The 15,531-nt window shown below is 39.5% G+C and overlaps 1 protein-coding gene across 3 annotated transcripts in view; it reads left to right on the top strand.

Moving 5' to 3' along the window:
- The first annotated feature begins 1,015 nt into the window (after positions 1 to 1,015).
- The window catches only part of LOC101995295 (zinc finger protein 120-like), a 38,942-nt gene continuing 24,426 nt past the window's right edge, over positions 1,016 to 15,531 (top strand). The window contains exon 1 of one of the 3 annotated variants that reach the window (XM_013347569.2): positions 1,016 to 1,139. In XM_013347569.2, the coding sequence (XP_013203023.2) occupies positions 1,089 to 1,139 (51 nt within the window). In that variant the 5' untranslated portion in view covers positions 1,016 to 1,088. Of the gene's footprint in view, positions 1,140 to 2,565; positions 2,671 to 4,586; positions 4,832 to 15,531 lie in introns of those variants that run through there. The other 2 variants (XM_026782644.1, XM_026782647.1) reach the window with 2 other exon arrangements.

Below are 15,531 nucleotides of genomic sequence, written 5' to 3'. Positions count from 1 at the left end.
ACCAACAAGAATCCAAACAAAGCTGAATAGAAACTGTGTATAAGATTATGTAATAAATTCATATTTGGTTGGTACAGTCTGTTAGACTGAAATTCAGAGAAAACACAAGACAGTCTTCATTTAATACATGGCATCACTACAATAACCATGCTTTTTGTTAACATTAGGTGTATATAGGCAATACAAAGAAACAGTTAAAACCTAATAAATTATACAGCTTAACTAATGAAACTCTCTTAAAAGTATGATGTTCCTGTTTAGTGTAGAGAGATCTTTACACAGAGGCCTAGAGGCAGTCCCCTGCCCCCAGCTAAATTCTATTTTTTAACTATGTACTACGTTTTATACCACCAATTCTACTCTCCTACATCACTGCTAAGTAGTGGAGAGCTACCCAGTACACAAGATCCAATTTATAATCTTCTCAAAATAACTCCAAGTGGATCTTACACATAAATGTCACAGTTCAGAATTTCTACTACATACTTGAGAAACTAGGCATCTCTGAGTTTTGGAACCTGTCTTAGGAGGTTTCCCTGAGGCCCTGGTGTATAGACTGGAGAAAAGAGTTCCTTCTCTGAAACTAGGAATATGCTTGTGAGAGCTGATAAAGGTCTGGGACCCTGGCCTTTGGGAAAAGGTTGTTTCATATCCTAAGAACCATCTCTTTCCACACTTGGGACTGTGGTTATCAAGCCCATGGCCACTGTGGACTTGTCTATAATGTTCTAGAGATATCCTGTGTTTCTGTATGCAATGTTATCTGAATTGCCTGATTCCTTCTCTCAAAATGAACCCATTGGTTTATATTAACAAGACACTTGCTGAGGAATTTTCTGCAAATCTCTAGCCAAACTGGATAGTTCTGTTCTACAGGTTTAAGTCAGGCCTGTGCTGTGTCCCTTCGCCTCACCAGGTCTTGTCACTCAAACTTCACTAACCAATCAGGGCCTTGAGCCAGTCAGATGGGCGGGTTCTTCTTCCGGGACCTAGCTTTCTGGCTCAGCTTCCCTGCTGAGGAAGTAGGAAGTTGTGCCCTGTGCTGCTCTGTGGGATCCATTGTGGGTAGAGCACTCGGCACCCGCGCCATGATGAGCAAGGGGCTTCTGTGCCCAGACGGGAAGGAGTGGCCGGCCATGGTGAGTGAGAGGGGCTTCTGTTCCCAGATGGGGAGGAGCGGCCTGCTGAGCAGCAGGAGCCAGGTGGTGGGTCCTTCCTGGGACTGGGTGGGAGCTAGCGGCCAGACGCAGAGTTCCGCAGGGTCCAGCGTGGTCCTGCGTGGTCCCGCTTGTCCCACATGTACCTTTCTTGCCCTGCGTGTTCCGCATATTCCTTCCCGGCCCTACGTGTCCTATGTGGTCCTTGCAACTTCCTGGGCTTGGGCGGCACTTGACTCTGTGGGCTGTGTCTGTGCAGCTAACCGGGAGCAAGATAGAAATATCGTAGTAGTTGCTGTCACTGTGAAATGCTGGCACCTGTAGTGCTTGTACTGTTACTATGGAAGGCAAACTTGTCAATCTCAGAAAGCCCTGATTGTTAGGATTCAGGCATTATGCTGGCCTGTCCCTTGTCCCCTGGCTGGGTGCATTCAGGCAGGACACTGGCCAAACCAGAGTCCATACTGTTAGGTCAGTGTGTGGTCTGTAGGCAGGCACCAAAAGCCCCTTTAAGAGATAAGCTCCGCCCACTCCAACTTCCTTTCTGCTATTTCTCTGAAGAGATAGGTGGTGTTTGAGCCATGTTTCTCTGTCACCCTCTCTCTCTGTCACTCACTCTGACTGTCTCTCTGTTTCTTTATCTCTCTCTGTGTCTCTGTCTCTGTCTCTGTCTCTGTCTCTCTCTCTCTCTGTCTTCCCATGAGGCAGCTCTGCACTCCCCTTCTCTCATTTTGCTCCCTTCCCACCTTCTTCCAATAAAACTCTTCATGTATGCGAGATCTGCTTGGCTTGTCTCTCACCCACCTTGGGACTCTTTGGACCTGCCAAAATCCCTCTTGTGCTGTATTTTAACACTGGTCTGTCTGGTATCTTCTAGAAGCTCTGCACTTGTAAAATGTAACATTTAGGTTTCGGATCTATCCTAGTGAATATCCATAGTTAATTTTATGGAACTGGTAAACAGTATCCCCTGTGGAGAGCAGCACTCCACTGCTAAACTGTGGTGTAGAAGAGCAGAATGGATGGTAATAGAATTGATGGTATAAGGAGTTACCCATTCTTAGGAGACAGTAAGCCACAAAGTAGAATTAAGCTAAGGGAGGACTGTCTTCCAGATATGGCAAAGATAAGTAGTATGCTAACCATGGCTGTTAGAGATTAGTATGATAAGTTGCAAATATTTGTTCCCCAGGAATAACCAGACATAACAAGGAGACAAGTCTTGATTTACAGCCAGCCAAAAGGGTCTCCCTATTCCCTGCTCCCCTGTCAAAGCACAGGCCTTTAGCATGCTGCTAAAGGGGCAATTACAGGGTCACAAACATCATTATTACATGCTGGTGTGCCATAAAGGATGTATTAAGTCTCTCTGCATCTCTGGTCTTTTTAAAAAGTGGTTTTGAGTCAGGGTTTCCTATGTAGATTGAGGTGGACTTGAACCCTTTCTGTATCCCCACTGGGCATTCCCCTTTGTTATGCTCCAAACTAACCACCATCAGTTCTTGGATTACAGGTCTGTAGCTCCAGAGTTCTTAAGTGATTGGTTTGATTCACATACTGAGCTGTCCATTGCAGTAACAGGAAAAGGGGAAAAGGATTTGTGTGTGGAGCATGGCATCTCCCTTCAGACCAGAAGAAGAGGAACGGTGTACTGTGTACATTGTAGGGACAAACAGCCTAGGCAAAAGCTAGGTCATGGCAGGAAGTTTAAGGTAGTGAGATGCAGATGTCTACATAGTAAGAAAGAACCTGCTGGGGCAGTGTGACTGGCTTTCTGTGTAATTTAACTCCTTGTTTTATTCCTTCCATGTGAATGAAGATAGAATTGGTGGGTGTACAATTTAGGGAGGGTAATTTGAAGTACTGATTATTCAGTGTGCATTTAGGGATCTCTCCTGTGTAAATATGGGCAATCATGGTTGATACAGTGAAGTCAGCTCAGAGATTTGAGCCACAGGTCATTGGCTTTATCTCCATGTGTCAGCTTATAGCACCCAGCAGTTAACACTTTACATGGGACAAAGTCATACAATGTCTTATTAACGGTATTCTCCCCAGCAGCAAAGCACCAACTCTGTTGCAAAGTCAGTATAGCTAAGTGTTCTTCCAATTAATTCTATCTTTTTTAAAAGTCAATTATTCATTTTAAAAAGCCAATTATTTGTATCTTTTTTAAACTTCACTTTCTTTAAATGCATTACAGCGCCAATCTCTTTATGTTTCTATTTTCCAATGTTTCCCAGCCATTAAGAATTTCATTCCATTTTTTTTCTTAGTTGCTATTTTTTGATTCATTTATTTATATCAGTTTACAGAACAGTGGTTCTCAACCTGAGGGGTTGAGGCTCCCTTTACAGGGAATATGTGACCCTGTTAGAAGAGTGGCCAAAGACCATCGGAATACACAAATATTTTTAGTATAATTTATAACAGTAGCAAAATTTTAGTTATGAAGTAGCAGTGAAAATAATTTTCTAGTAGGGCGTCACCACCTCATAAGGAATGGCATTACTGTGTGACATTAGGAAGCTTGAGAACCACTGATTTAGATCAATGTCTCCTGTAGCTCAGGCTTGCCTCACACTATATAATTGAAAATTGATTTGAACACCTAATCCTGCCTGTGCTACACACAATGCTGGAAAGACTCTTTCCATGCTGGTCCTTGACTGGTCAGTGAGAAGGAAAAATAGGCCAGTGAATGAGGAGCCTCCAACTTCTGTAGATTTCATTGTGAGTTTACAAATGAAGACCTGTGTAAGAATTGAGTCCCCTGACCACCTGTAAACAGGTGTAGTCACAGCACAGAGAGGGGAGAAAGGAGGGTGAAAGCTTTCGTGCTTTAACAGGAGGGGGAACAGGAAAAGCTCTGGGAGGATGGAAGATTCTACTAAACTACAAATTTCCCAGATTAGGACTCTCTCTGACCTATTGTGGAAGGATAGAGCTGGGAGGGCTTGTGTTATCCAAGTCATTTGATCTCTGCTCACACGGTAGCATCACTGCTAATGTTCTGAGGTCCATCCGGGAGGTCCTAACCAGTGAGGAACTTTGGGAAGTGCCAGTGGGAGGTAGCTTACAGGATCTTTCCTGGATTCTCCTCTGTTTCTGCTGTAGAGAACTATAAGAAAGACCACAGTCATGCCATGGTGAACATGGCCCCCAGCTTAGGAAGGCCAGGTTGGCTGAGCTGCAGAGTCTGAGATGCTGAGACTGGAATGGACCATGAGCCAGGCTGTTTCTGTCGGTCCCTTTGGTGACTTGGGCAGTGGCCCTTTGCCTCTGAGCCCTTGGCCTCTGAGTGTGGATTCCCTGGGGAAGAGAAGGCTCTGCCACCCTTGAATGGGGGGCTATGATGCTTTTGATATCACTGCCCAGTGTGCACACACAGGCATTGTTTTGTCACAATGGGAATTTGAGAAGAAAAAATGGACAGCAGAAGGTCTGGTTTCTAGAAGTGCTGAACATTGCATTTCACTTTCATGTTTGTCTTACAAATGTTTCAGGCAGTTTGGAAACTGCTAGAAAGGAAGTGAGTTATGGGGATCATCCTTCAGCAATGGAACTCTTTAAGTTTCTGCTACTGTTAACCACCATGGTATGATTCAGTGAAGTTCACTGCCAGGATACAAAAGGAAGTTCTGCAGAGGTTTCTCAGATTTGCATGCTGTTGGGTAGGTGGAAGGGGCAGATGCCACATCTTGTGAATAATCCACGGGGTAGGAAGCAGATTAAATTATTCTTCTAAAGTGTTTTCTGTGTGGGTATCATTGGAACTTGGTTTGCCTTAAACCACAAGGAAGCATGAAGGGCTACAGAACAAGATCTGGCTGAGATCATCTCCCTTTTTGGAGAACTTTAGAGCCTATCTGGAATAAATATCAGTAGCAAGATGGTCAGAAACATAACATTTTAAGGGTCACTTTGAGTTAATTTGTAGGTGTTGTGAAGTCAGTGTTTGATTTTCTATATACATAGAATCATAGGTAGCTGGGTAACATTGGTCAGGATGACACTTTTTTTGGCTGAGTTTCTTCTGATCTTTTGGTTAAAAGCTGATTATATTTTCCTGCATTATGTTTTGGCTTTTATTCTCCATCCTTTTTTATTGTTGATTATTGTAGTTTTGTGGTAAATATAGAAGTCATAGTGTGTCAGTGTGTTTACTATCGTTTCATAATCCCATTGGACATTCTGAGTGTTTCTACTTTGTGCGTAGCTTTGGGTCAGCTTTCCTGTTATAAATTATTGGCCATGGTCTTTGGAGTGCATTCAGTTTATGGTGCAAATTTACCATATACAACTCTTTAGTGTTGATGCATCATATAACCAAGGATCATTTATATATTTAGGTTTTGTGCTTGTTGTTGTTAATCTGTGGAAGACTTTTGGTTTATCGGATAAGCAGTATTATGTCTGAGTTCTTGTCCCAACACCCACGTTGGAGCCTCATAACCATCTACTAGTAATCCAGGTCCAGGGTAACCAACTCCTATTTTCCTGTGTGTCATCTGTACAGACATGGAAGTCATTCTCTTGAACACAAGTGTGAACATAAAAATGTCGATATATTTACTTTCAAAAGTTCTTTTTCTTAGAAAACATTTAGAGCAAAGCAAGTTGCTGTAGGTGTGTAATGCAAATCATTGGGATTCTTTAAAAATCTGTTATCTTGCATTTCATTTGAAAAAGTTTTCCTTTCCATACTGTGTGGCAGACTAAAACCCATCATCAGTCATAGGAAACAGTATGGTTTCTAAGTGATCCTGATTTCCATGAGCAAGAAGGTTGATATACATAGTTAGCATTCCAAAAGTTATATTTTATTATGCTGATGGTCACCACACAAGGTTCATCTTCCAAATTCCTAGATATGGTCCTAAGTCTATTTCCCCAAGGCTGCTCACTTGTTTATCTTTGTTGATGATCAGGTCCAGTCTCTAACAGAAGTCTCTAGTTCAAGAGTCAGCATTCTGGGAGAGATGCTCTAGTTGCAGGGCTCATCAAGGTGAAATCTCTTCAGATGTTCAGAGCCCAGAATTGCTCTTGGTATCTGCTTATATACTGTCCTGTGGTTGACCTGTGGTTGTAGGACTGTGTCTGATCATCTTGAGTGAGTGAGATTCTGGGTTCTGGTTATCAGGTACAGCCTTGGATGTGGTGGTGTTCATGATTAAGTTGTTTTTGCATTATGAAAATGCTTTTTTTTTTAACTATGCTCATTACATTTTATCCTCTAGTCCTTGATACATACAGTAAATATTTCAACTACTAATAGGCAAATAAATGCAGGTGAATAAATTTTAGGCACTAAAACATATAACTATTAAGTAAAATGGTCAAAACAATATAGATCACAGGATATTGTTTTGATCTGCCTGGCATATAGATATTTTCCTATTTTTTTTTTTTTTTATTTTCTCTAGGTTTGGTATGGTACCAAGTTGAAAACACATTCAGAACTAAAAGGAAATGCAATCACTTTCAAACGTGTTGTAAAGGGGGACATAGCAATATTGAAGCTGCAGGAACCCGAGCTAAGCTAATCACAGTAGATTATCTTCCTTACTTGCCTAGTGTCAAGTAGGTGCAAGTGGTTCACGGTCATGGGAGAGGTATAGTTCTTTTATTAGTTAAAAGAGCAACTAAGATTTCAGTTAGCTTCATAATGAGCTCCAGTATTGTTTCTTAGATCTTTGTATGTTAATATGAAAAAGAAAATGATGAATATAAAGCATCAGGAAGTCTGTTGAGTCTCCAGCGGCATCCATCTCTGGTTTGTGACTAATGTATAGATGCTCTCTTTTGTCAAAATGTCATTGACATTGTGGGGCCAAACCAAAAATTTTGAATGCAACATTTCCTGAAGAAGTTTCTTTAATCATGGTTTTCACAGATATATCTGCCAGAATCATGCTTGGCTGGTTTGTTCCTTCTGGTATGGTAGTTGTCTATGGAGCTCATTGTTATAGATCCTCTTAAGGTCAAGTTTATTAAACAAGCTCAAAAGAATCATAAGGAATTTATATGCGAAAGGGTATGTGATGTTCCTGGTGTGGATATCCGGAGGTATTGATGAGTCTTGTTTCGTTGTCATGTAGTGCATTCAGGGTATAAAAGCCACAAAAAAAAATTGTTTTTTTTGCAACCAAATTTTTGTTTTTTGGTTATAAAGGTGGGTTCCAGTGTATCATTGATAATTAGTGGAATCCATTGTTCCTTTGGTTTTATAATTTTTCTTAAAGATGTGACAGTAAATGTAGTTGTCAAGTTGTAAATCTTCTGAGAATGGTGTATGATAAAGACTGAGGTCAATTAGGCTATTCCATTATCTTTTCCACCACTTATATTGCTATTTTGTTGTTGGTGTATTAAACCTTGTATAGTGGTGGTCCATTTGAAGTAGGAATCCTTAAAGGACTACAGGAAATTTGTACACATGTGCCCTTACAAGTCCAGTCTGAATTGGGTGATTGCATTGAGCGGTCAACCAGTATGCAAGAGTTGACATTAGTCAGTGCATCAGTCTTGTTTGCATTGGTTAATACCAATCCCAGAGATTCTCATATAGATCTCTATGTGAGAGTTGAGGCCTTTTGCATTAAAAATTGTAACAGTATATAGGCCACGTCAGTACAAACTTTGGCTGTCTGTGGTAAGGTATAATCTGAGTTCTGTAGAACACTATGCAGGCACAATGTGTCTTGTCTGCATGGATTCTTATCAGGTGGTGAGGCTTCAAAACCATAAAGATGTGAAGGGTTTTGGCACTGAGCCAAAACTCAATGGAAATCTGAATGTTGTGTCCCCAATGCTGTAATTTCCATCCCATCATATAGGTAGAAATGAATCAATTTCAGCCTTCCCTGTCCATATGTCCATCTTACTATAGTACAGTAGGTTGGGGAGTTTGGCCACAAACACTACAGTCATATTTGGCTTATTCCATTTTGGATATAGTCCAAAAAGGAAATTTGTACATTTAGATCTATATGGCAGTAGAACTGTATTTGAAGAGAGAAAATGCTTCCATCATTTTCTCCTATTACTGAGGTACAGTTCTGGTAATCTTGTGGGTTTTTTTGTTTTGATTTGTGTGTGTGTGTGTGTGTGTGTGTGTGTGGCAGATGTTGATGTCATCCCAGTCAATTAATCTGGCTCCTCATTCTGCTTCCAATCAGAATAATTGTATACATTTTTGTTTACAATCTCTGTAGTTTTATTGTCCTGGGTGCCAATCACAGAGTTGGTCTGCCATATGTTTGAGGCCAAAAATCCTGAGAGGAATTTTGTGTTTGGTGCTATTTTTATGTCTGACATCTCAAATCTATTCTTCCCTTGTTCTTCATAAGGTAGAAGGATGATTTAAGAGACATTTCTCCCAAGTTGAAATTGTAAAGGGCTGGTGCTTCTGTGATATTTCTCCAAATTGGTGTTAAATAGCATTTCAATGGGTTTCTTTTGTTAAAGTTGGTATTTTTAGTGTCCTCTTGGTCATTGGTGACTATGGCTATCAAACTTGGTACAAATATGAGCATTAGCCTTTCTCATTTATCACAGTAGCTATATCAGACAGTATTTCCAGTAACTTCACAATGAACATGTTGCACACAGAATGCATTCCTCGTGTATGTAAGTAAGGTTTGGGATTAAGTGTTCATAGGTTCTAGTATTCTGGTAGTAATCAATCCAAGGTGCAAGGGTAAGTCACCAATATCATACTTTACTCTTGATTTATTTGTTATGATGGTTGTTTCATTCATTGTTCCTATTGCTTTAGATATGGTTGTTGATGAAGGGTTTGAATTATCGGGGACCTCTGAGTTCCAGCCTCAGTGCCCCCTAAGGGTTCAGACAGGACGTTTTACGCAAGTAGGACAGGCTAAAGTGTAGTAGGAGGCTGTTTGCTAGTTAATGGCCGCCCAGACCCAAAATAATCATACAAAGATTATATTAATTAAAGCACTGTTTGGCCTATTAGCTTGGGATCTTTTTAACTAATCTTACATTTTAAATTAACCCATTTGTATTATTTCATATTTTAACACAAGGTTTGTGGTTTGCCGCTAAGATTCTGGCAGGCAGGCATCTTTTTCCTTTGGTGGCTACATGGCTTCTCTCTGACTCTGTTTTTTTCTCTCCTCTATCTCTGCTTATAATTTTTACCTTGCTGTATTCTGTGCTGCCATAGACCCAAAGCAGCTTCTTTATTAACCAATGGTAATAAAAACATATTCACAGCATACAGAGGGCAATTCCACAACACTAAAGGGATCTGCGGGTGACTGAATCAGCTCATACACATCTTCCTCTCAAGTGTCTTTATTCTTTCAATTATGTCTCCCTATTTCACAAGGTTTCTAGTTTATATACCCATACAGACACAATTAGCAATTCTCTAGAAGTAAGTAGCAAGGATACCAGGCACACATTTTTCAGGACCAAGAAGAGAGATGAGGTTGATAAAGTGGGTGCCTGTTATCTTACTTTTGTCTCAAAGGTCCCATGATTGTGAAGCACCCAGGCACATCTGAAAAGGGGAAATAGAGGAAGGGGCTGTGATTTCTAAGAGGGGGAGAGGGAGTTTGTCTTTTAACCACCTCTGTGTGGTTAGTTAAAGCTAGAAGTTTGTAACTGATAATGAAAAAAAAAAAACAAAACGAAAACAAACACAGAAAACATGACCGTCTTGTGAACTCTCTTCCTAGGTGGCTGGGAACAGAACCTCATAGTAGTCAACCTGTATAATCTACAGAAGGAAAATGGGTGGATTTTGTTCTGCATTAGCATTTTGTCAAATGTTAGCTGATTAAGGGGAACTGCTCAGACTTCGAGATAACATCTAAGGTGGCTAGATCAAAGGGGGGGAATTGTGGTAGTGTAAAATCCAGAGCCTGGCATTTTTGACTTTTTAGCTAAGTAGTGCTTTGTTCCTGCTCTTGCCCAAGTGAGAAGAATATCTTTCTCTGGGGCCTTTTCAAGAATACAAGGTACCCAGTATATATTCTATATGTCAAGATTATACACCCAAATGAAAAGTCCAGTTTAACCATGCATGAGGGAGTTACGCCTAAAACTTGATCTTATACACTGCTGGGGTTTCTTGTGGGAGAGACAAGTCGCACTATGGAAAAGGGAGCTCCATGGCTTCACAGGGGTTTTACAAAAATGACAGTGACTATTCAAGAGGCGGGTATCCCTAAATCTCTGCAAATTTGATTTCCTGCACTGAAATGCTATCCGCATGGGTTAGCCTAAGTGATTTTTGTCGGTTTCATTTTCACTGTGTCATCCTGTGGACCAAAGCAATGATGACTCCAACTTTGACCATCTCAGTAGTATTGGTGATGGCAAAGCATGCATTGGTGGTGTTGCAGAGCCTGATCTTGACACACAGGGTAATCGTAAACTTAAAGAATTCAACAGGGGAGTTTCAGTAACAGTGTCCTTGATGCCTTGGCCCAACAACATAGTGTAGTTCCATCTTGTATTCTTTTTTATTTTCTTGTTAAAGATTTTATGAGGCATAGGGTGCAATTTGGTATGGCCCTGTCTTGCCATGTTTTATTTCCCTTTCTGTCTGCGCAGAAGGTAAAATGCACCAACACTGAGTAAAGTAATACTAAGAATATTCCTATCTTTATGATAGTGCAAATCCAATATAGGTATTGTAAATAGTTTAATTTTTTTTTAGGTTTAGATTTACCTTCTTGTCTGTAGTAAAGGTTATGTTGCCTGTTCCAGGTGCCTTTAAACTTGAGTATTCCTGTGTCTATAAACACATTTATGGGGAATTATACTGCATGGTCAGGAAATATCTGGTTGCTGTTCTGTCTCTAAGTATGACTTAATAGCTTCTTGTAAGGGAGAAGTTCTATTCAAACTTTGTCTAGTATTTAACTCATAGAATGCAATTTTAATAACTTTTTTAAAGGGTATCTTTGAGTTACAATAATTTGGCTTTAAACAGTCCTTTCCATCTTTGTATATTGTCAGCTGGAGTTGAATTATATGTTAAATGGAAGACCCACTGTATTTCCATAACACAGAAACACCTCTGGACTTTAGATGTGTCCCTTGATGTAAATCAGTAATTTTTGGGTAGCCCTATCTGGCTGTCCAACACCAGAATGTTTATTTTGTTGCCGACTGGTCTTATCTATGACTTTCTCTAGTTAACCCAACCCCTATGCTTACATCTACTAGGGTGCAGTCATATAGGCCCCTGTGAGTATTCAAGGGTCCAGTGAAATCTATTTGTAGCTTATAATTTAATTGTTTAGGAGACCGTGTTACAGCTGGTATTTGGTGTTTGAATCTAGTTTTAAGTGCTGGACAAAGGTGCAATCTTTAATGGCCTGTTTAGAGTCCTGCCATGTTTCTTTCATCAAATCATTAAAATAGCACTTGTGTGCCTGTATATTCCAATGTTTTATATAATCTTAGAATTCTTTTTTATGAATTCTGCTAACATTCTTAGGTTTCTTAATATTTCAGTATGCATACCATTAAATAGTTATTCTTATAGTTCCTGATTAAATTTGTTTCTCCATATTACTTCATTATTTTTAGTTTTAGGAGTAAACTTTCGAGTTTACCAATTGCATGACAGTTATCCTTGATAATTTATTGTGAATTTTTTCCCTAGGAAGTTTTAATAGTCTAATCTTAATTGAACATGATGACAATTTGTGTCCTATTTTATTATTTTTAGATGTCTTATGTGTCTTGCCTGTGTGTTCCATTACATGGGTTACATAAACTTTGATGTCTTTGCTATGTTTTGCCATTTCTATCCATGTCTTCCTACTAAATGTCTTGACATTTATCTGCCACCTAGTGGTTTTTTTTCATTTTGACAACCTTATATCTGTACCATTGAACACACACTATGAACTGGAGAAACTATACGTTTTCCTTTTTCTGTCTTTAGCTGTTTGTCTTATACTCAGCAGTGTTGTGACTACTTCAGCATGTTGTGCTGGTTAGGTAGTTCCTTTTCAGTAAAAAGCCATTCATTCCCCTGTCTATAGCCTGCTGCTTTTCATTCAGTTTGTATTCCATGAGTTAGTTGTTACCCAAATGCTGTGACCATTCTATTGGTCCCCACAGTCCAATAGGTTCCTCTTTTATGTGAGTGGTGAATAGTGTAGGTATGGGGACTGCATAGACCCCTTTGCTATCACATCCTGGTCACAAAGGAATTCATATAGGTACCATTTCCACTGTGCTACCTTTAATTCCATGTCTAAGCTTGCAAAGGACTTTGCCTGTGAGCCGATCCAGTCTATCATTGAGAAAGTATCTAAATGCCTATTGTTTGCAAAGTTTTAGTAACTCTACCAGGCAACCTATTACATCGATGGAAGGGTTACAAGTTCTTCCTTCCAGAGCTAAGGAGAATGGTGCTTTTAGCAAGCAGGGACTTTCCTCAAGTCCCTGGAGGATTGTAGGTTCTTATCCAAATGCCTGACCTTGGGAAAAGGATTTCCTCCGGGACCAGAAACTCCATAACAATTTTTTAAAAAATATTTATTTATTTTGTATACAATATTCTGTCTGTGTGCATGTCTGCAGGCCAGAAGAGGGCACCAGACCTCTTTACAGATGGTTGTGAGCCACCATGTGCCGGGAATTGAACTCAGGACCTTTGGAAGAGCAGGCAATGCTCTTAACCTCTGAGCCATCTCTCCAGCCCCACTCCATAACAATTTAAGAGCAATTTTCATTCCTCATTTTGGTTGATGCAGTGAGACGCACCACGAGAACACTGAGATATTCCCTAATTGTGTTCCTTTGTGTTTGAGTCTTAACTTGTATGGATCTCTTCCCCTCAAACACTTCCAAAAGGTAAGGATCTGATTTCTTAATCTTTTGCCTTTGTGCCATACCATTTGTATTTCCCAATACTTATTAACTGAATTCTTGCCATTAATGCCACCTGCACTGGAGATGGATTGTATGCTTTGCATCTTTAGGCTCAGCCTCTTACTTTCTTCCTGTTGTAATTAGGAGTGAACAATGGGGTTCCTTTATGCAGTCATCATGCAAAATGGTTCCACAGTGGTGGGGCTGTTTTCCAAAGAATGACTTTGTTAAGAAGGCTACCATTGTATCCCTTTTCATCCTTCAAAGCCCTTACAAAACTCCCAAAGAAAGAGGCATAAGGAAGTTCCTTAACACATAGTACAAATCAATAAAAATGAAAGTAAAAAGGTGATGGAGAATTGTGGTCTGCCAACTTTCATCTGGAACTTTGTTAGACAGCGGTGGTCCACACCACCCACTGTCATTCTACCTTAATGTTCACTCAAGAAAACATCTGTAAATAATTTTATTGATATTTACTGAGTGTGTGAATTCTTTTGCAATTGAAATTGTTCATCACTAAATTCTGTTGTTTAATCATTCAATAAAGGTTGAACACATGTGTCAAGAATTGGGTGATCCTCTTGAAAGTCAAGCTACAGTGTTATCTTTTGCTTGAAAACTTTTCTTAGAATTTTTGACTGGACTCGGGCTTAGTGGTGGTTTAGTTGCTTACATATTTTTTCCTTAATTTTTATTTTTCTTCATAAATGAACTTATAACTACTTGTAGGGTTTTGTTTCCTTTTCATGTCTATCCTTCTAGATTAGTTCATTTGCAAGCAGTTTGTAAGTCATTTTTCTCACTTAGTCATTTGTAGATGGATTTTTTTTTTCATCAGGACTTCCGGCTCCCTATTAAATGACATGGTGACATATTATTAATTAATAAAACTCTGCCAATAGCTTGGACTAGTTAGTAACCAACTCTTACAACTTAAAGTATCCCATTTTTATCAATGCACTATTTTTCTTCTGGCTTTATTACTTTTACTCTGTGCTGCCCATGCTGCTTCCTCTCTGTCTGTGTGACAACTCTTCTCTTCTCCCTCCCAGTGCCCTATATGCCTGAAAATCCTGCCTAACTATTGGCCACTCAGCTTTTTATTAAATCAATCATAATGACACATCTTCACAGTATACAAAAATTTATTCCGAAACAGACATTTGCTCTCAGTTTGTCATTCACTTACACCATGTAGCTGTGTTCTCTTAAAGCAAAATAAAAAACCACAAGTATCATAACTCCCCTCTTTCATAGTTCTTTACAATAGAAATGAAAGAAACCAGAAAATAATATATATATATTTTTAAATTCAGCTTTAGCTTTCGTTTTTTATTATAGACTGGCTCGGATGGATCTTGTAAGTAGACCAGGCTGGCCCAAACCCACAGAGACTTACCTGATTCTCATAAAACTCACTGTTTATTTTAGATTTCAGAGTATATCTTTGAAGTTCATATAGATGTATATATAATGAGTATGTTTGTTTTTTGTTGAGACAAGGCTTTACTATGTGAGGTTACTCTACTGCCTCAGTCTCCCAAATTATGGAATTATAGAAGTGATCCATAGTTTCTAGATCCACAGTTTTGTTTTTAAATTGTGTTCAAAAAGAAAGAATAGAAAGTCTTGAAAGGATCTTTACATTTCTGAAAAAGCTTAAATGTAAGAATACACATAATGTCGACGAGAAGGCTATGGTGTCTTTGTAAAGAAAGATTCCACAAAACTCTTCACAGAACTTTAGTCTTAGAATATCCATTTCTATCTTCCAGGGACTAGTGTGAAAATGTGTATTTGGAGTACACAGTAGATGTCATTTTTATGTTGAGCAATATCTCAACTGAATATTAGTTCCTGAATTTATGGGATCTAAGTAAATTATGTATTTCATTACTTAAAATTGGGCATTTCTTTAGCAGATAGAAAAACTGCATGTCTTAGAGAGTAAGTATTGCTGCTAAAGATTTTGTTTGTTTTTTGATTTTTTGAGACAGGGTTTCTCTGTGTAGCAGAGTTGACTGTTCTGGAACTGACTCCATAGACGAGGCTGGTCTCAAACTCACAGAGAGCTGGGATTAAAGCCGTGTGCCACCATTGCCCGGCGCTTCTAAGGATTTTGAAGTTTCTATCCATATTATTTATTGTTGCTCTTAGTGTGTGTGCTACTGGGGTTATATTTAGGAAGTGGTCTCCTGTAGAAATAACCAGGCTACCTAAGGATAAAACAATTAAATTTTATTTATTATAAGGGGAAAACTCATGAAACAGAAAACGAGAAATCCAAGCACAGCAATGTCCTTCTGGAAAAGGCTCGGAGAGAGCGCGCACACGGAGGTGCATGTGCTTTACTCTGGCTCCCAGCAAAGCCATGCCTTAACTGAGACCCACCTCTTAACAATGGTTGGCTAACAAGGTTCCCCAGCAGTCTCCTGTTCTCATGCATTTAAGACTACTTCCCACCTTCTCTTCTATCAGGTTCAGTGTGGTCGGATTTTTTTTT

This window comes from Microtus ochrogaster, chromosome 1 (genome assembly GCF_000317375.1).
Source record: "Microtus ochrogaster isolate Prairie Vole_2 chromosome 1, MicOch1.0, whole genome shotgun sequence".
NCBI lineage: Eukaryota > Metazoa > Chordata > Mammalia > Rodentia > Cricetidae > Microtus > Microtus ochrogaster.
This window is presented reverse-complemented; position numbering and strand designations above follow the sequence as displayed.